Source organism: Arvicanthis niloticus, chromosome 18 (assembly GCF_011762505.2).
Source record: "Arvicanthis niloticus isolate mArvNil1 chromosome 18, mArvNil1.pat.X, whole genome shotgun sequence".
Taxonomy (NCBI): Eukaryota; Metazoa; Chordata; class Mammalia; order Rodentia; family Muridae; genus Arvicanthis; species Arvicanthis niloticus.
Genome location: NC_047675.1, coordinates 50,777,179 through 50,798,276, shown reverse-complemented (window position 1 = coordinate 50,798,276; position 21,098 = coordinate 50,777,179). Strand labels below are relative to the sequence as shown.

Genomic DNA, 21,098 nt, shown 5'->3' with positions numbered 1-21,098 from the left:
ACTCCTGTTTGGCTCCTCAATGGCCTCTGACCAGCTCCTTCCCTGACCTCCCAGCCTCATGTTGTAATCTGTCCTTCTTCTCTTGGGTATCTTTAATCGTGAGGGTGTGATGCCAAGCTCTAAGTTGCCTGACATCTCTTGAATACAACTCATTTCTACATCTCGTGTGGAGAGAGCGTGAAGCCACAAAGCCCCGTGGTGATGTCACCACCACCACCCCACAGACAGGACCAGCATTTTCCTCTCCCTACCTCTGTTGGCCCCATGTTATCAGGCACAGCATTGTGCCATATTGGGTGTAGCTGATAGATTCGTGAGTTTCGGGCAGGCAGGTGATGAGTTAGCATGCTTCCTACACAGCAGATCCCACACCTGTTCCAGCCAATCAGTAAAGCTGAACCTACCATAGGTGTTGAGTCTCTAAAGCACTTTGAAATCCACAGACCAACGGAGCAGCAGGCTAGCCAGCTGTCCCAGAGCAGAGATGCCCACAAGAGTCAGCCACACAGCTCCCAGAATGAAGGAGGCAGGGGTCCAAGAAGTAGGAAAAGATGTCCATCCAGACAGCCGTCAGGAAGAAAGATGAAACTGTCTACAAAGAGCTTCAAACTCACCAGTATCGTAGTCACCATCTTCAACCGCTTTTTCTTGAAGTTTCTGAAGCTTTAAAATTGAGGAAGTGACCTGTATCGGTGTGAAGGGGAAACATGAGACATAAATTACAAATTAATTCAAGTGAGTTCATTTTGTGAAATCTACGAGCTCCTAAAAACTATTTCAAAAGTGGGCTGTCCAGAGGGCTCGAGGGTGAAGGCCCACACTGGGAAGCCAGGATCCAAATTTAGTCCTCGGGACCCACACAACTCCCACAAGGAGTTCTCCGACCTCTGCACAAGTACCAAGATGCACACATGCACACATATAAATAAAAAAATATAATTAAAAAAGTAAAAATCCTGAAAAGCAATGTTGTTTTTAAATAGGGAGACTACTTTAAAAGTGAAGTTCTATTTAAACTGTTTTAAACACACATACACAAATATACAGATTTCCAATGCCAAGTGCATGTTTAAGAAAAAAAAGTTATGCCAGGCAGTGGTGGCGCACACCTTTAATCCCAGCACTTGGGAGGCAGAGGCAGGCGGATTTCTGAGTTTAAGGCCAGCCTGGTCTACAGAGTGAGTTCCAGGACAGCCAGGGCTACACAGAGAAACCCTGTCTCGAAAAACCAAAAAAAAAAAAGTTATTTGAACAAAAAGCACAATTTAAGCATAAAGTCCCCCGAAAGGCTTAGAATGTTACAAATACCACAGCGCCATGCCATTAACAGCATGAAGTGCTACATGAGGAGAGGAAACACAGACTACAGGCCAAATGGCCTCTGAGCACGCTCTAACCCTCAGAGCATCGCAGCAAGGGTGGACGTGGGAAGTGAGAGCCAAGAGGAGCCAGGCACCGACCATAGCTGTCTCCAGGCTGGCCAGCCCAGGAAAGACTACAGCTCTGCTTGAAGAGTCCATCACAAGGAAGCTGCTGTCTTGGGCTGGACATGTAGCTCAGTGGTGACCTATGCCCATAATCCCACCTCACAGGAGGGGACAGGAGAGTCCCTGAGGCCCACTGGCCTAATCGGTGTACTCAAGCACCATGACAGAATTGAAGATGACACCTAAGGTTGTCCTCAGGCCACACACACACACATACCACACACAAACCACATACACACATACCGCACACTCATACACACACACCATATATTCATACTCACTATATCATACCATACACACACAACATACCATATACCACACACACACACACATACACACACATATACACATATACCACATATCACATACACCATACACTACACACACACCACACACCACAGACACATATGAACACAAACACATGCTCACACTCTTTTGGTAGAAGGACCCACATAGCACATGGAGCAGTGAAGCAAAGCAGGGGTGGGGGCTGCCCAATCAGACTTCTCTCTTCCTAACTTCTCACTCTTTCCAAACCCGAGCTGGCTGTCCTCCCTTACCCTCCCAGTGTCTTATCTCATTTCTTTACTATGAGGTGAGGGAAGATGACGGCTTGCAGAAGTCAGCTCCCCCTTCCACCATGTGCGTTCTAAAGGATCAAACTCAGGAAGTCAGGGTTAGCAGCAAGTGCCTTTACCCATCGAGCCATCTGCCAGTGCCCAATGTCCTAAACTGAACAAACCACACTGCAGGTCAAAGGTTGTGGAGAAGCATAGAGGACACAGCAGCAGCACCTAAGCCACACAGAGATAGAAAGCCGAGAGCAGAGCATGCGCGTTCACATGTGGAGGAGACAGATGTGCCGCCACATCTTTTCAGCCAGCCGTCCCAGGAGCCATTCCAGCTTCCGGAACCAGCATTTAGTCAGCGGCCCACTTCCCACTTTCACTCAACACTGAGCTGGGGGGTGGGTGGGGGGAGGGAGGGTGTGACAGATCCCTGAAGGACACACACCTCCAGCTGCCTACGGCTGCGCAGTAGGTAGTCCTGCAGCATGGGCTCCCATTCCCTGAGCAAAGCATACCATCCATGGGCATCCGCCCAGCCGTCGCCTTGGTCGCCCCGCCCACCAGCGAAGGATGCATCCTGGGAAGAGAAGCCAGAATCCGAGGAGGAGACCTTGCCACATTCTGGTTGCCTGCTGCTCCTTGTCACCTGAGCCAAGTCCACCAAGCCTGAAGCAGCATGAAGACTGAAGGTCCAGAGATGCCGAGGGTCCCCGTAGGGCATGTCTGAGCCGGATGCTTCAGCTGCCATCTCCTGGGGGCTCTGATGCAGGAGTTCGGCCTCTCTGGATGGCAGGCAACCTTCGGCTTCTCCGCGTTCTCCAGCAGCACCAAGGGAGAGTCGGATGAAGCTGAAGCTGGAAGTAAAGGTGTCTTGGAAGCCGGGAAGGGATGGGATGTCAGCGGGGCCATTCAACGCCACTGGTTTCACAGTCTTCAGGTCCCTTGATCCCCCGCTCCAGGCTTCATCAAGGCTAGGAGCCAGAGACTTAGAGCTGTCTGAAGATAAAAATTCTTGCCAACATGCATTGTCCCCAGGCTTACATGGCCCAGTCAGTCTCTCAGATTGTCTGCTCTCATTCTTGGAATGAACCCCAAAGTGTGCTGGCCTTTCTCTCATAGAGCCCTGGGCTGCATGCAGGTGGCCCACTGAGGCCACAGCAGGGGCAAGGGAGCCCTTGAGAAAAGGGTTGCCCACCAATGAGGCTTGGCAGTGGCTTCTGGGGTCAAGGCCACACTGTCTAGCCTTGGACTGTGAGTGGTGAGACTCCTGGCCTGTCTGCCCTGCTGAGCTCTGGCGTGGCATGCCCACTGCTGGAGAGAGGAACCCGATCCCAGGACCGGCTGGGCTTCTCATGTAGCCTGGTCTCCGTGTCACCCGCCGCCTCTGAGGGGCTACTGCAGGCGGTGAGCCATGCCCACTGTCTGAGAAGAGAAGAGAACAGTACATATTATTGAATCAGTAGGAACTGCATATGGAGGACACGCTAGCAATGGAGGTCTCTGTGAGCACACCTATCAAAGACACGACGTGAAAACTCAGGATCCCAAGCCAAGCATGGTGGGACACTCCCATGATACCAGTCCTTGGGAAATGAAGGCAGAAAGATCAGGAGACCAAGGTCACCCTTACCAGCATAGGGAGTTCAAGCTAGCTAGCCTGAGCTACATTTTAAAGCTGTCTTTTAAAAAAATCAAAAGAAAGTTGGTGCTTCTCTGCAGATACCCAGTCAGCCCGGCATCCCAGTCTTCTGTTGGCAGAGCAGCAGGCCCTACTGTATGTCTGATAGCATGTCAGTGCAGGTCCTGGGCACACAGCCTTGGTGGCTTCCCAGCGATTGTCCCAGTGCGGATGGTACCTAGCATGTCCCTCCAGGAGAGGGTTTGCAAAGCAAGTCACCTGACACCAATATATATATATGACACCAATATATATATATATATATATATATATATATATATATGCATGTATATATCAGCATGTGTCTCTGTCATATATTCCAGTCACTACTGAATGACACTTGGATTTGTAGAAGCAAAGTATCCATGTCCCCACATTCCCAGTGCATTCCTGAGGCCTCAGTGGCTGTGATGGTTTATATATGCTTGGCCCAAGGAATGGCACTATTAGAAGGTATGGCCCTGTTGGAGTAGGTGTGGCCTTGTCGGAGTGGGTGTGGCCTTGTGGACTGGGTGTGGCCTTGTGGAGTAGGTGTGGCCTTGGAGGAGGTGTGTCACTGTGGGTGTGGGCTTAAGACCCTCATCCCAACTGCCTGGAAGTCAGTATTCTGTTACCAGCCTTCAGATGAAGATGTAAAACTCTCAGCTCCTCCTGCACCATGCCTGCCTGGATGCTGCCATGCTCCTGCCTTGATGATAATGGACTGAACCTCTGAACATGTAAGCCAACCCCAATTAAATGTTGTTCTTTATAAGACTTGCCTTGGTCATGGTGTCTGTTCACAGCAATAAAACGCTAAGACACTGGCTGTGACACAGAGGCTGCCTGTCCCTTCATCTCACACAGAAGACTCTGAGGGCTGAGTACTCACCTAACTACCACCCTGAAGAGACAGGAACAGTAACGAATCCTGTCACCTCACTGTCTGGTCCAAACCTGACCATATCGACTGCTCATTATATAACCTTCTACAGGCTGTTCGGCTTCTGTGTGTCTGTTTCCCCCTCCATTAAGGGGGTGGCTAGAAGGACCCCATGTACAAGGTTCTTGTTAGCATCTGTGTTAACAGTTTAGAATAGGACCTGGAACATATAAGTGTGATAAAATGTTAGCTACAGGCCTGGGAAGATAGCTCAGCAGGTCAAGGGTTTGCTGTGCAAGCCCAAGAACCTGAGTTTGACCCCCCCACCCCAGATGACCCCCAGGGCCCAGGTTCAAGTGCCAGGCATGGTGGCACATGCTTGAATTCCCTGTGCTGTGAGGCAGAGTCAGGGGGATCCCTGCAGTTCACTGACCAGCCCACGGAGCCAAACTGATGAGCTTCCTGTTCAGAGAGAGAGTTGGCCTCAAAAACGAAAGATGGAAAGGCTAGAGAGATGGCAGAAAGGGTGCAATAGGTACCAAGTACCCATTAGTGCCAACTTCAAATAAATGGATCAGACTTTCTCAGCCACCATCTTCGTGATGTACACGGACCACTGCTCCATAAGAGCACTTACTGCTCCTGCAGAGGACCAGGATTCCATTCCCAGCACCCACATGGCACTCACGAGCATATCAGACTCCATTTTCAGAGGAGCCAATGCCCACACCTGACTTGCCCCAGCACCAGTCACATATGTGGTTCATACACATAAATGTAGAAAACGCACTCGTGCGCATAAAGTAAATAGGTCTAAAATACAACATTTTTAAAAATTAAGGATGCGGAAAGATATACGGTGTTGACCTTTGATCTCCACATGGCATGGACACAGGCAGATGTATTCCCATTAACAAGGACATACACCACACTCACAAACAAATGCCGCACCATATATACACACAAAACTGAGGGGGTTGGTACAGACCTGTAACTCCAGCTCTCAGGAGACAGCGAGACAGAAGGAAACCTAGATACCAGATACCTCTATCCTGACAGCCTAGTCTGATTGGCAAGTTCCAGGTCTCAGAGAGGGAGAGGGAGAGAGAGAATATCAAGGAAGGATGGAAGGAAGGAAGGAAGGAAGGAAGGAAGGAAGGAAGGAAGGAAGGAATCAGAGGTTTGCCTTAACTCTTGAGGTCTACCTCAGCCCTGAGCCTTGTCTCCCTCCAAGCTCATCCTTTCTCCTTTCTCTTAGTGCCAAACTAAGATGGTAACTTCGGTGACATTTGTCAAATGACAAATTTCTGCTCCCTGATACTTCATGACAACATATTTGGACTATTACATCTCTGAGGTAGTTGATGTGGTCATCTGGTACCCTAGCTGTCACTCTCCTCTCTGTCACCTCCCTCCCCAGAAGGATGCTCACCACAGCCTCAGAACCCCACCAGCTTGGAGTACCCACCAGGGCTTCAGAATTCAAAAGGGAACAGAGGGAGCCCCAGAAGGACAGCTGTCCCTCCCACCCTCTGTAAAACTGGCAAGAGAATCACTAAAGAGCCAGGAATCCCAGTCACAAAGAACACTGCGTTCTGGCCACAGTGGCCAGTGGATGAGTCCAGCAAAACTATATTGTCTTTTGGGCCAAAAGACTTCCAATTATTTTGTAACCCAAATACCACCACTTAAGTAGCTGCCCTGTTGTTTAAAGAGCGTTGCTAAGTAGAGAGTAACTTGCTAAAAATTTATTCTTTCCAAATGCCTGTGTGTCACCCTCTTGGGGTCCTGATACCATAAGCCCCAACTGCTCCAGCCATGGCCTGTAAGTCTGGAGAACCATAGGCCCATTGCCTACAAGTTAAGACCAGCCAAAGAAAAGTGTCTACCAAAAAAAAAAAGTGTCTACCTGCCAAAGGACATACACACATGCACACATACGATGTGTGCATGCGCGCTCACACACACACACACACATTTATCAAACACAACGGACACAAGCAGATCTCACTCTGCAGCTAACTGGAGGCTCACATGTCCCATCTGCTGCTGAGGTGATCACAGGTGTTCATTCAATGCTCAGGTACTCAGGTAGAGGACTGGACAGAGGCACTGACATTCTGAAAGGATCTTCTGGAATCTGCAGGGTCCAGGTCAGGTTGCTAGGAAGATTTTGAGTCTTCTACAACCAAAGTGTAACACACACACACACTTGCATACACACACACTCTCACAAAACACACACACACACAGGCATGCAAGTGTGTGCACACACAGATCCTCTTTTTTTTTTTTTCCTTTCTTTTTTTTGAGGGAGTCTTTGAGGTCTGCTAGGACTACAGATCAGTTCTCGCTCACACATCCTTCCTGAAACATGACCTCATGGGCTGCTCTGGCCTGCAGCTGAGAAGGGGCTGTGTTTATGGCTCAGCTGGGGAAGGCCACACTTCCTCCTTACACTGAGCACAGTCAGCCCAGGAAAGAGGCTCAGCCAGCCAGGAAGGAAGGAGAGGCACCAAAAGGGTGAGGCCCCAAAGTGAGGCCTCTGTTGGGTAGCCAGGAAACAGATGTGCTCACCCTGCTGTGGAAAACCCAGAGATGACCTCATTCTGTCCATCTGACCTAGAACAGCTGAGCCAGGAGAAGGGTCTGAAGCAGCCACTTCATCTTTGGCAGCCTCCTTCTTCATAAGAGATAGATTCTGGGGAACAGAGTGCAGAACCTTGCCTCTTCTCCCAGCACAAACCACCTGATACAGAACTCCAAATCCCTCTACGCTCTGCAGCCGGCCCTGAGGCTCCAAGATGACAGGGAAAGGACAAACAGGTGCTTAAAACCAAGCTAGATGTCAAAGGGCTTTTTTGAACAGTCCAACAACTCCCTATAAACCCTGACTGAGAGGGTGCTGGAAGAGGGAGTTGCCCTGAGAAAGTGAACTTCTACTTTTGCCAGAGGTTCTCTTTATCCTGGGCTGAGTGTGGTGTCCGTGCTACTGCCACAAAAACCTCAAAGGACCAAAGCAAAGGGTGATGCTGAGCTTGGTGGGAAGCAAGGACCCACGTGCTTCTGGATGTCCACTAGAGGCATAAATGAAGCTCGCTGTGCTTTGGGGAAAAGGATTGCACGTTCACCTTACAAGTTACTCAGTGTGAACCCAAAGAAGTAAAAAGGAAAGTTGATGCCATGTTTAAAAGCTACTTATTGGGGGCTGGAGAGATGGCTCAGTGGTTAAGAGCCCTGACTGTTCTTCCAGAGGTCCTGAGTTCAATTCCCGACAACCACACTGTAGCTCACAACCATCTGCAATGGGATCCGATGCCCTCTTGTGGTGTGTCTGAAAACAGTGACAGTGGATTCATATACATAAATTAAATACATAAATCTTCAAGAACAACAACAAAAAGCTATGTATCTTGCTGTCAACATTACAGCACAGAGCTGCTAAAGAGATGGCTTAGCAGTTAATGAGGCACGCTGCAGAAGAGGAGAGATGGCTCAGTGATTAAGAGCACTGGATGCTCTTCAAGAGGACCTGGGTTCTGGAATCTTCTGGACTCTGGAATTCATGTGCACCTAACTCCCACACCACACATGTAGATGTAATTTTGAAAAATCATAAATATTTGATATTGCAGAACAGAAAGACTAAAAATAGCAAACTTCTCTGCCATTGTCCATGCCTATAGACAAGCGCAAACACACATCATCACCAGGGTGGGGAACTGTAATGGGTATTCTTAGTTGCACCTGGAATTCACCAAAACTCAAGATCCTGGATACACCTGTGAGACTGGATCATACATTACGGGTGGGAAGATCCACCTTTAAGCTGGGCCACACCTTCTGGGGCAGCCTATATATGAAAGGACATGGAGGAAGGGAGCTTCCGCTCGCTGCCTGCTTGCCCTCGCTCTCACTGACAACTTCATTCCTTCACTGGCTTTAGAGTCTATTGCTTCAACATATACTGAAGGCACCAGAGACACCCAGCCTCATGAACTGAACAACTACTGAGTCTTAGACTTTCATTGGGAGACAGCCACTGTTGGTTACTAGTCAGACCACGGCCTGTAAGCCACTCTAATAAATCCATTTTTACAGAGAGAGATTCATTCTATTGGTTCTGTTTCTCCAAAGAACCCTAACACAGTAACCAAAAGAAGGTTCTAGAACTAAGACAGAACTGTGACACTGTCCCATGCTTTTCTCCCAGAAATGTCCACCAAAGTGATAAGAGTGAAATCTGGTCAAGTTGTTTACTGACTCCTAACAGGATATTTTGAAGAACACAAGCTTGAAATTTTGCCTTCCTTAGTCCTCTATGAGGCTTCCATTGATTTTCTCCAGGATATTTTCAGTACTTTTTACTAAGCTAATGTATATACCACAAAATTTGCCATTCTTACCACGTGTAAGAGCCGAGTTCAACGGCGTTGGGTACATTCACATTGTTGTTCCACCAATGCTACCATCTATCTGCAGAACTTAAACATCTTCCCAGACTAAAACATGGTGCCCATCAAAGACTGACACCCTCCTGGCCCTCCCATGTACCCTGGTGAACAGTGCTCTACTTTCTATGTGTACAGATTTGTTAAGTCCTCAGGCAGAGCCCAAGCCTGTTCTAGAGCTGGAAGTCCACCTGGAAGCCAGTTTTCCTAGCATGAGAGTCCTTCCAACGAGACCATTATCCCAATGCTTTAATAGCCAAGGAGAGGCCATGGTGTCTCTTTGGATCATCTTTGTTCCTCCAGGACTGTTACTAGGGTATCTCATGGTGTGATCTCATGATCCCTTGGTCCCTGCTCAGCCCTGACCAAGAGCTTCCCACTCTGACCCACCTCTCTGGGTCTGGCTTCCTCCCCTTTTCAGACCTGAAGCACTAGTTGAAGCAAGTGGTAGTCAAGAGTTATGATTATGCAGCAGGTATCAGTTCAAGGTCCCTTGAAAGAGCCACCTCCATGTTAAAGATTCTGTAAGAGTGACTGATTAGAGCCTTGTGGTTCTGAAGAGTTGGAATGTTACAGATCCATAGCCAAAATCATCCTGTGCTACCATTAATCCCCTTGATAGCTATTCACTGCTCGCTCAGTGTTTCATCTAATATCCTTTGTCTTATCAGGTAAAACCATTTTGAATGCATTAGCTTTGAGTATCACTAGGTTTCCACCAACCCAGAAGCTAAGACTGTCATCAGACAGCCTTTGAGACCTACAGCAGAGATGTTACAACCAGCCCACCTACAGTGCCTCCCTCCGCCCCCCGTAGTATCTGATCAACACCTTTGACGTACAACTTTGTTGCATAGTTGTGTGACTATAAACACTCATGTAACCTCTTCCACAGCAAAACAAATCCTTCAGGCCAATCCAAGTCCATGTTCCCCGGGCCACAGCCATGCGTACTGAGTTCAGAATAAACTCTGGCCTGAGTGCAGCCTCACATCAGCACAGGTATGCTCCGATATTTTACCAGGGAGCTTCTCTCTGCCGAGCTATTAATTCTCACCAATGGTTGTCTTTTTTCTGTGCATGTGAAGTGCTACTCAGAAAAATCCAGCCTCCATCTGAGCCCCCTCAAGAAAGCTGCTGGCTACAGATGGGTGTCTCTAATGAATCTTTTAACTGCTGCCCTAATGAAATATGGATGAACCAGAAGGAGCCCTCTCTGTTGCTCTTATCTCAAAACAACTCAGCAACTTGGGTTTCTGGCCATATGTTTGCACAGCAAAGAGCAGCAAGCTCCCGCATCCGCGCTAACAAAAGAGCCTCTGCTCAAGTCATCCACAAAGTCCTGGCTTTCTTTTTAATGCCATGTTTTATGCAGGAGCTCATTTCCGGGGCTCTCTAAACGCCCCCCTTTGCATGCCAACTTGGAGATGTGTTTATTAACAAAATGGTTCCAAATTATCAGCGTGGCACATGTAAATTCTTCCCCAGAGACGGGAGTGCCGTTCAAACAAGCCTCTACTTTGTACTTCATTTTCATAATACTCAGAACGTAAGCCCACATCAAAGGCTTGTGCTGGTCCTAACGCCTGACCCAAAAGATGACTTGACAACAGCATCACACAATCCTGCCAGGAAAGAATGTGCATGTGCGTGTGCATGTGTGTGTGTGTGTGTGTGTGTGTGTGTATGTGTGTGTGTGTGTGCCTGTGTGCCTGTGTGTCTGTGTGCCTGTGTGCCTGGGGGGTTCAATGCTCTTTCCACATGCCTGCTCTGGACTCCAGAGCAGGCATGTGAGGGCAGCGGAAGGAATCTGATCTGCATGGTGCCAGACTGAAGTGGCATCTGTACAGTCCTGGGTTGTAGCAGCTTGTGGTGGGTGGGAACTGTGACTGACGGGTCTGAGATGAGATGCAATACAATTAATTGTCTTTTACAACTACTGGAACACAGCCCAAAAATGGAGTCCTGTGAAGGGAATTCTGAGTACTTGTAGGAAAACTTCAAGAAGACAAGAGTCTTGTGACCTCAGTTTCTTCAAAACAGAATTGTACTTGGAATGTGTTTTTTGCCTCTTCTGGGTGTAGCAGGTAGGAGTGAGTTTAAATATTTCAGCTGTTGTTACTCATATGACCCTATGGAAACCATGTTTTACCATGTATGTCTTGCCCTTGTGATTGTAAACTTTACCCAGAGATTCTTCTTAACCCTCAGAATATAAATTGTCTGATGCTCTGAATAAAGTTGGCTACTGCACATGACTTTAGTTGGCCTTATTTTTAGGTCCTGCTTTCCCAGGTTCACACCAGCAACTAGAGCAGTAAACACACAATCTTTTGACTCTTTTGGAAAACTTCTCTAGTCCTGGGCCAGCACGATGGTTCTGTGAGTAAAGGTGCTTGCTGCCAAGTCTGACAACCTGAGTTCAATCCCTGGAACATACATGGTGGAAGGAGAGAACCAGTTCTAATAGGTTTGGTGGCATATGTAGGCATGAAAGCACACACACACAAATAAATAAGTGTAACGAAAGAATTTACCTCCTCCAGTCTCACTGATATTGAAACTCCATGTGGGATTTAATGTCTGCATTTTGCCAGTGGTTTTCTTTGTTGCTGCATTGCTTTTGCTGAGCATAGAACACAGAGCTTTGTGCACGCTAGGCAAACACTCCACCACGGACTTACAGACATAGACCCTTCTCATCTTTTGTAAACTTTGAGGCAAGGTCTCTGTAATGGCTATTCCTGGGTGTCAACTTGACTATATCTGGAATGAACTACAATCCAGAATTGGAAGGCTCACCTGTGATTCAAATCTTGAAGCTGGGAGTTTACAAGTTTCTGACCTGGATCTTGGCATGGAGATCTTGAAGCACAGTGGCTATGAATCCCAGGAGATTAAGGCAAGGAAATCTCTGAGTTCAAGGTCAGCCTGGGACAAAACAAGTCCCAGGGGTACACACCTTTGATCTGGGTCACACCTTCTGCTGGAGACCAACATAAAGACATTGGAAAAGGGAAGGTTTTCTCTTCTTTGCCTGCTTGCATTTACTTGAATCTGTTGGAATCTCCCATCCTTGTGGGACTGAACAACTACTAGATCCTTGGACTCCCATTCACAGCTGACCATTGTTGGGGAGTTGGACTACAGACTGTAAGTCATCATAACAAACTCCCTTACTGTGTAGAGACTTCCCATAAGTTCTGTTTCTAGAGAACCCTAATAGTCTTACAAGTTGCTTAAGATGAACTTACTCTGTAGCCCAGACAAGCCTGGGACTTATAATCCTCCTGCCTCAGCCTCCCAAATAGTTGGAATGACTACCAGTCAATACTTAACTTCCATGCTCTTCCACATGTTAAGAGAATACAACTCAGGCTGGAGAGATGGCTCAGTGGTTAAGAGAACCGTCTGCTCTTCCAGAGGTCCTGAGTTCAATTCCCAGCAACCACATGGTGGCTCACAACCATCTGTAATGAGATCTGATGCCCTCTTCTGGTGTGTCTGAAGACAGTGACAGTGTACTCACATACATAAAATAAATAAATCTTGAGAGAGAGAAACAGAGAGAGAGAGAGAGAGAGAGAGAGAGAGAGAGAGAACACAACTCCGTAGATGGAGTGACTTGGTTCTTTTGTTTGTTTGGTTGGTTGGTTGGTTTTTTGTTTGTTTGTTTTGTTTTGTTTTGTTTTGTTTTGAGACAGGGTTTCTCTGTGTAGTCCTGGCTGTCCTGGCACTCACTCTGTAGACCAGGCTGGCCTCGAACTCAGAAATCCGCCTGCCTCTGCCTCCCAAGTGCTGGGATTAAAGGCGTGTGCCACCAACGCCTGGCCGGAGTGACTTGGTTCTGACTGATTTGAACACCATCAGCCTTTGGAAACAACAGTACTGAAGCAGTGGGTGAGACTCCATTCAGGTAACCTGCATGCTACTTAAAAATGAAGTGTTTGTTTCAATGAATAAATACCCTAAGGAAAGAGACAGCAAAAGGACTTAAGATGTTTAAGAGTAAATTTTTCACCAGGCAGTGGTGATGCGCACCTTTAATCCCAGCACTTGGGAAGCAGAGGCAGGCAGATTTCTGAGTTCGAAGCCAGCCTGGTCTACAGAGTGAGTTCCAGGACAGCCAGGGCTATGCAGAGAAACCCTGTCTCAAAAAAAAAAAGAAAAAGAAAAAAGAAAAAAAAAAAAAAAAAGAAAGTAAATTCTTCAAGAATTCATTTACACACAAACCATGCCCATTAGTTGCTAAGAACTTGGCTCTTCCTGCCTTTATGGTGCTTCTAAATGACGTGATCTTAAAGAAAGCAGCAAACTTTACCCTCAGAGTCAGGATGTGAGAAAGACTTCCTCAGAGTCAGGATGTGAGAAAGACTTGGTCTCGACACATCTGAAGTGAGCCTTGGATACAACAGTCTGTTTCCCTATTGTGGAAAGCACAAAACATCTCTGCACAGCTTTTTCTGCAAGCTCCGGTACCCAAAGCAGCATGGTTCATGATGGTTGAATTATTTAAATGAGATGCCACTGTCTCTTGCAGTCACTGCCACCAGAACAATATTACATAAACTCTCAGATCAGGGCCATCTGCCAGAGTGGGCCTAGAGCCAGAGCTACTTGCTGCTCCCCCGGGCTGGGATTCAGAGAGTGTTGGTAGCTTGTGTGCAGACCTGGGTGGTGTCAGGTGACCTGGCAGGTTGGAATCAAAAGTCAAAGTGCCTGAGCCATGCAAGGCTGCTCTCACCAGGAAGGAGTGAGCCTCAGGTCAGTGGACCCAGAAGAGAAGCAATGTCCAATGGGCACCACGACCTCACTCTGTGGAATCCAGGTCACTGGTGAGGAACAGAGCCAACCATCGGCTCCCCGTTAGAACAAAACACTGAGCATCCTAGATGTTCAGGAGACAGAATAGCATCATCCAGCGTTCCGAAGTCAAACTTCAGTTTACACCGACACCCACCCCTTGCAAAAGTACCTCTTCCTCCAACCCTGAGTGACTTATCTGGGAAAAGCTAATTCTGATACTAATTTCCCTGGGAGATGAGTAGAAAGACATGGGGCTCACGAGCTTGTCCACGCTAGCTTCCCCAGTGTAGCTGATCTCATGAAAAAGCAAGCTTCCCGTGCAATGGAGGCTCCTGTCTCCATGATGCAGAGACAGCCTTCTGCCTGCTGCACTGGTTCTCACCTCCTTCCTCTGGTTCCCAAGGTGTAAACCACAAGTTCATCCTCTTTGAACTTCCTACATTCAGGTCCAGGCTGGTCAGCATGTTCTGTGGGCCTTCTGTCTTCAGACAATGGTGGTTTTATTACTTGAAATTCTCCTTCAGTCTGCCTTCCTGAGACCTCTTGATGCACTTCTGATCCCAGCTGGAGCCCTGGTGGAGCAGAGAAGATATTCTACAGAGGGACATGTGTGTCCTGAGTCCATGCTGTGAGGGACAGAGGCAGCTGCTGGGAACGAAGACAGTGGAGGCCACCTGAGGCCCAGTCGCCTCTTCTCTGTGTTGTGGCCATCATGTGTGTTCAGAGTCACATGTGTACATGCATATGCATGTTCAAATTTACAAGTGTGTACACATGTGTGTGTTCAGATTCACATGTGTGTATATACATGCATGCTCAGATTCACGTGTATGTGTACACATGTATGTGTATATGGAAGACAGACAACTTACAGCCTTGGCTGTTACCCCTTGGGTGGTGACCATCTTTTTTTATTTTAAACAACATCTGACATTGGGCTGGAACTTGACAAGAGCCCCAGGGATCTTCCCATCTCCCCCTCTCCAGCACTGGGATTCCAGGTGCACACTGCCATGCATGGCTTCTTAATGCGTGGGTTCTAGAAAAATAACTCAAGTCCCTGTGCTTACACTCTGCTCTCTCTCCAGCCCCCACACATACTCTTTGCACAGAGTCCACACCAGCCATGTGCAGCCCACCAAGGTTCTCAGCTCTTCGGCATCAACAGCGTCTTTTAAAAAAAGATTTTTTTTTTCTGTCCCGTGCTTACAGTTGGAAGCCTCTAATCAGCTTTGTTTTAAATCCTCCAGTTTGGAGATTATACTCGTGGGCACATTTTCAATTACCCAGCTTATATTGGGGGAGAACCAGAAAGGATTAAACCTGTCTAGCCTCCAAGAGAGCCCCTGGCGACAGCAGAGGGGATGTGTGGATAGGAACAGGAACTGGGCGGAAGCAGAAGGGCTCGGGGATGCTACAGCTGTCCTATGCCCATGAGGAAGGCTTGTCTCAGAGTTGGCTCTAGCAGGTTTGTCTTCTCAGGCTCTGTCAGTGTTCACACGGGTCTGCGGAACTGTGCTCTTCATCAGAGGCCTGTTCACTGCCCTGCATCTGTAAAGTTGCCTTCCTCACAGGGCTCAGCCCAGGGATGCATCCCCCGTGGAGTGACAGTCTCTGGTGAGGTCTCCACAGAGACCTGAGGCCGCAGGTGCAAGCCACACCCAGCCTGGTAGATGCTTACTAGATGTTTCCACATGCCTCAGCTTTTCTTCATGGTTAGATGGGGCAGTGCAAGGAGAGACATACCATACATCGTCAAACACTGTGGACATGAGAAGTATCATTGATGTACCGGCCTAAGAGGGACAGTCCAAAGGCTTCTGAAGAAAATATTGTCACAGAAATAAGCCAGTTTCTACCTGCATACTCAGTCCTTTCTCTCACAGTCCCCACATATACGGCTTCATGATGCATAGTTATGATTGGGGGAGGGGGAGACTCAGAACACAAAGGGTCTAAAAACCTCCAGAGCTTGGTGGATACAACAACCTATGTAGGGATCCATGTCTAAGCCACTCACCTATCAAGCACCAAACAAGCTCTATATTATCAACACATGTTGCTTGACCCTCCTCAAAACCTAATGCAGTGAATGCCATGGTTCTTCTGGCTTTAAATCAAGACCATAGCAGCCTGTCAGAGTGCAGAGTCACAGCTGTCTGGATGCTGGAAGGAAAGTCAACTAATCAACTCTATCCTGCGTGCAACATTCCACGTCCTAGGATATAAAGAGCCTGGAATCAATGTGTCTCCCATAGCTGGTTCTGGATGGCTGAGGCGTCTCCGTGGCCTACTCTAATATGTACAGTCTCTCAGATGGTCCTCAGGAGCTAGGTGGCCAAATGAAATGGTAGATGCGTGCATAGACTATTCAGATTCTCAGAGAAAGCAGACTGCCACGAACTAGAAACTCCTGACTCCAGGTGTAGCATGCATCTGTAAGCACAGCTGTGCCACGGGCTGAGGCAGAGGGTTGTGAGTTTGGAGCAGGCCTGTAATTATTATATCATGAAACAGAGGAGGTGGTAAGGGGAGAGAGAAGGGAACTGGGGATAGAAAGGAAGGAGAGAAAGAGAAATAGCTGACCATCTTAGGCAGGAGCACCTGATAGTCCATAGTGCACTGCTTCTTGTCCTGTCCCATTTAAACATGAGGTGCAGAGGCAGAAAGAGAGAGGAAGAGAAGGCCAGCAGCAGGGTCCGAATGTGCAGGATCCTTTGTGAGGGATTCGAAAGCATGCTCAAGCACATTCCGTTTCAAGCAGATGCTCCTAATGGATGCCCCTCCATGGCAAACTGTCCTCCTAGGTCAAGGGTATCAGATGTAACCTGACAACCAGTGTGTTTCTCGCCTGCCAGGATAGCACAGCCAACATGGCTGCAGGCTGAAATGACACATATCCTGACTGGAACAGACTCAGGTTCACATGTGTAGACACAGGACCCTCACTCCGGGTGACAGCTCATTCTCACATCAGCTGAATTAAGAAATATCTATGGTGTTCATGAAGCACACCTTGGATGTCCATGAGAGTGTTTCCTGGGAAGATAGGCTGAGGGAAGACGGCTCGACCTGAATGGGAGCAGCAGCAGCAGCCCATGGGCTGGGAACCCAGGCTGAATAAAAAGGCTAAGAAGAGAAATTGAGCTGAGCAGGGCATCCCCCTCTCTTGCTGATCTGCCTAGATGTAAGCATATGGCCTCCATTCCTGCATCCACAACCAAGAGCTCCACTGCCTGGCCTCCCCATCCTGACAGATTAGACTGTACTCTATGACTGTGAGCAAAAAATGAAGCCTCCCTCCCTTAAGATGCCACTTGTGAACCTGACCACGGCGAGGAGAAAGTAGCCACCATGGGGATCACGGAGTGAGAGAAACACCTAGGTGTTGAATGGTCAGAATGAAATGATTCTCCCCAGTAATGTCTTAGGCCAGCAAAAGCTGTGCTTAAGACAGACAGGCAGAGGACAGACTAGGGCAAAACAAAGATGGACAGACAGCCCTTTATCTAGGGCAGTGAGATCAGGCCGTCGAGAAGGCAGGGCAGAATCAGCCAGCTTGAGTTCTCAGCCTTCGTCTCTAGTAAAGAAAGTGATCCTTGGGTTGAAAGGGAGGATGGTGGCTCAATTTAGGAGACACTGAAGCCTAAGAAGTAAAAAGATAGGGAGGGAAACTCACTTCAAATGAGTTCATGGCCCCAAACGAGGGTCATGTGCGGGTAGACACCGAGCTGGGGACTGGGAGAGGAGGCAAGGGGAGTTGTCACAGAGGCAGCTTAGAACCATCCAACACCAGCCTTTCTGCAAACTAAGCCTCAAACTCCTCAGCTAAAACAAACCAGAGGACAGCGGGCTGAGCCTGTGAGAGTAGAAAAAGCTTGAAAGGTCAATGAATTACAGTAAATGCAACTGGCAGCCTACTGCCTCAAACATACACCCATCCACCTCAAACATACACCCATCCACCTCAAACATACACCCATCCACCTCAAACATACACCCGTCCACCTCAAACATACACCCATCCACCTCAAACATACACCCATCCACCTCAAACATACACCCATCCACCTCAAACATACACCCGTCCACCTCAAACATACACCCATCCACCTCAAACATACACCCGTCCACCTCAAACATACACCCGTCCACTTCAAACATACACCCATCCACCTCAAACATACACCTGTCCACCTCAAACATACACCCATCCACCTCAAACATACACCCATCCACCTCAAACATACACCCATCCACCTCAAACATACACCCATCCACCTCAAACATACACCCATCCACCTCAAACATACACCCATCCACCTCAAACATACACCCGTCCACCTCAAACATACACCCATCCACCTCAAACATACACCCATCCACCTCAAACATACACCGTCCACCTCAAACATCCATCCTGGATTCAGAGCCACACAGAGGAGCCTTTGACTGAAGGCAGAGTTGAAACATCAGCTGTAAGGAACTGTGGGTACTTACTCTTCCTTGGTTGCTAGGGAACACGGCACAGGATTTGTACCTGAAACTTATGTCATCCTGGGCAGAGCATGTATTTATGTCCACTACAAAGAAAGCCACAGCAGCCCCAGACTGGGACAGGCTCTTGTTTGGTCAGCCACGCCCTGCTCTCCCAGGGTGCATGTTATACTGTCCTTTCTTTAGAGCATCCTAACTCCCTCTTCTGCTCTCTACCCAAACTTTTATGCCAGTTGACCAGGGACCAAAGTGACTCTCCAGTTCTCTAGTAACAAACAAACCAGGACCCATCATGAGCAGAACTGTCACAGCCACAACCATGGACACACACTTGGCAGGGGCTGAGAAACTGGGGACACGGAGATGGAGACTTGACTAGCATGCTCATTTCGACAAGAGAAACGGGGACAGCCGGGAGTGGGGGCATGCATAACTGTAATCTCAGCACATGTGAAATTGAGGCAGGAGGTTTTCAAAGGCTCTAAGGCCAGCCTGGGCTACAGAATAAAGCCCTGTCTCAAAAGAAACAAACAGAAACTACAAGATAGCTAAGCCAATATAAAGTGTGTGCAGCACAAGCACAGGGTCCAAGTTCAGATCCCCAACACACACACACACAGAATCACACACAGAGACACACAAAAACACACAGATACATACACACACAGACACACAAAAACATACATAAATACAGACACACACAATCACACACATGCACACAGAGACAGACATACACAAAGACACACACTGACACACACACACAAAAACCATACATAAAGACACACACAATTACACACACAAAGATACGCACACAGACACAATCACATACTACAGAGACACAAAGACACATAGACACACAAAAACATATAGTTACATACATACACAAACACACACAGACACACAAAAACACATAAATACAGACACACACAATCACACACATACACACAAAGACACACACACAGACATACGCAATCACTCACACAGACACAAAAACATATATAAATCCAGATACACACGATCATACACATACACAAAGAGACACAGACGTACACAAAGACACACACACATAGACACAGACACACAAAAACATATATACAGACACAATCACACACACACAGACACACACACAAAGACACAATCACACACACACAAACACACACACCCCGGGTGGGGGCTGGGCACAGTGACCTGCACCTTCCTTCCTTAAATTGCTTTTGTCGGATATTTTAGCACAACAAAGAAAACTAAGTAACACAACCGCCAACCCCAGGTTCCCTGGGTGAAAGCTGATTCCAGCGGGAACCAATGAAGACACATGACTCCAGAAAGTTCCAGGTCCACAGTGCAAAATTCAAGACAGCTTCCAGCATAGACATCTTGATACACATGGCTCTGGCTCAGGTTCCTGGCTCCTGACTCCCATAGTCCCTGGCATTTCCCAAGTGACTATAACAAAAAAAGAAGAAGAAGAAAGTCAGAAACTCTTCCTCTCATCCTGCACTCCTGATGTGGGCTGGAAATAGCTTCAGAGTAAAAGGGCAAAGAGCACTCTCCCTCTTACACTAGGACACTTGGGGCTTCAGCGGCCTCTCAAAGCAGACGCTCTCCAACACCACCCTTCCCCCACCTCACCTGCCCCTTCATCTCTCTAAGACAAGTCATCAAAGCTGGAAGTTCTTCTGCCCAAGGTGGGTCATGTGAACTAAAAATACACATAACCTTCCCCTTCCTGTGTCGTAGAGCCAGCCATAAAGGAACTCTCTGACCTATCTTGCCTGGTTGTAAATCACAAAGGCCTCATTTCAGAAAGGTCCTGCCCCAAACTCAGGGGGGAAAAGTCAAAAGAAAAAAAAAAAAAAAAAAGAAAAGAAAAAGAAAAGAGCACAGAGAAGCCAGGAAGCGAGGATAGCCTCGCTGAGTGTCATAGCCAATCTATAAGCACTAGTCTGACTTGTGCATGATCACACATGTGTGTGTGCACATGTGTGTGTGGTATGTATGAGTCTGTGTGTGATGTGTGTATGACATGTATAACATGCATGAGTATGTGTTGGTCATACATGTGTGATATATGTGAGCACACATGTGTGAACATGAATCAGTGTGTGAGTCTGTGTGTGAAACACATGTGTGAGCATGTGTGTGTGTTGTCTGTGAGTACGTATGCACACGAGTTTGTGTATGAGTGTGTGACATATGTGAGCATGTGTGTGTGATGTCTGAGTACATGTATGTGTGCACATGTGTGTGGTGTTTATGAGTCTGTATGAGTCTATGTGTGATGTTTGTGAGCACATGTATGTGTGCACATGCATGTATGGTGTGAGTCTGTGTGTGTCAGACATGTGTGGGATGTGTGTGCACGTGTGTATGAGTCTGTGTGTGAGTCTGTGTGTGTGACATGTGTGAGCATGTATGTATAATGTAAGCACATATGTATGATATGTGTGAGCACATGTATGTGTGCACATGCATCTGGATGTTTGAGGCTGATGACAAGTGCCTTCTATGATTTGCCACCTTATATACTGGGGGAGAATCTCTCACTGAACCCAGGACTTGCCAGTTCAGCTAGTCTCGGTAGCCAGCTTGCCCTGGGGATCCCATCTCTGCCTCACTAATGCAGGGATTACAGAATTGCATCACATATACCAGAATCTAGGTGGGTTCTGGGGAACAGAACTGTGGTCCACACACTAACACAGCAAGTGCTTTACCCAGTGTTCTGCCTGCCCAGCCCCCACTCCA

The 21,098-nt window shown here is 47.7% G+C and overlaps 1 protein-coding gene across 2 annotated transcripts in view; it reads right to left on the bottom strand.

The window, feature by feature from the left end:
- The window catches only part of Disc1 (DISC1 scaffold protein), a 215,724-nt gene that overhangs the window by 177,732 nt on the left and 16,894 nt on the right, over positions 1-21,098 (bottom strand). For both annotated transcript variants that reach the window (XM_034522637.2, XM_076916049.1), the window contains exons 2-3: positions 2,502-3,478; positions 615-684 (exon numbers count right to left, since the gene is read on the bottom strand). In XM_034522637.2, the coding sequence (XP_034378528.2) occupies positions 615-684; positions 2,502-3,478 (1,047 nt within the window). The remainder of the gene's footprint in view (positions 1-614; positions 685-2,501; positions 3,479-21,098) is intronic.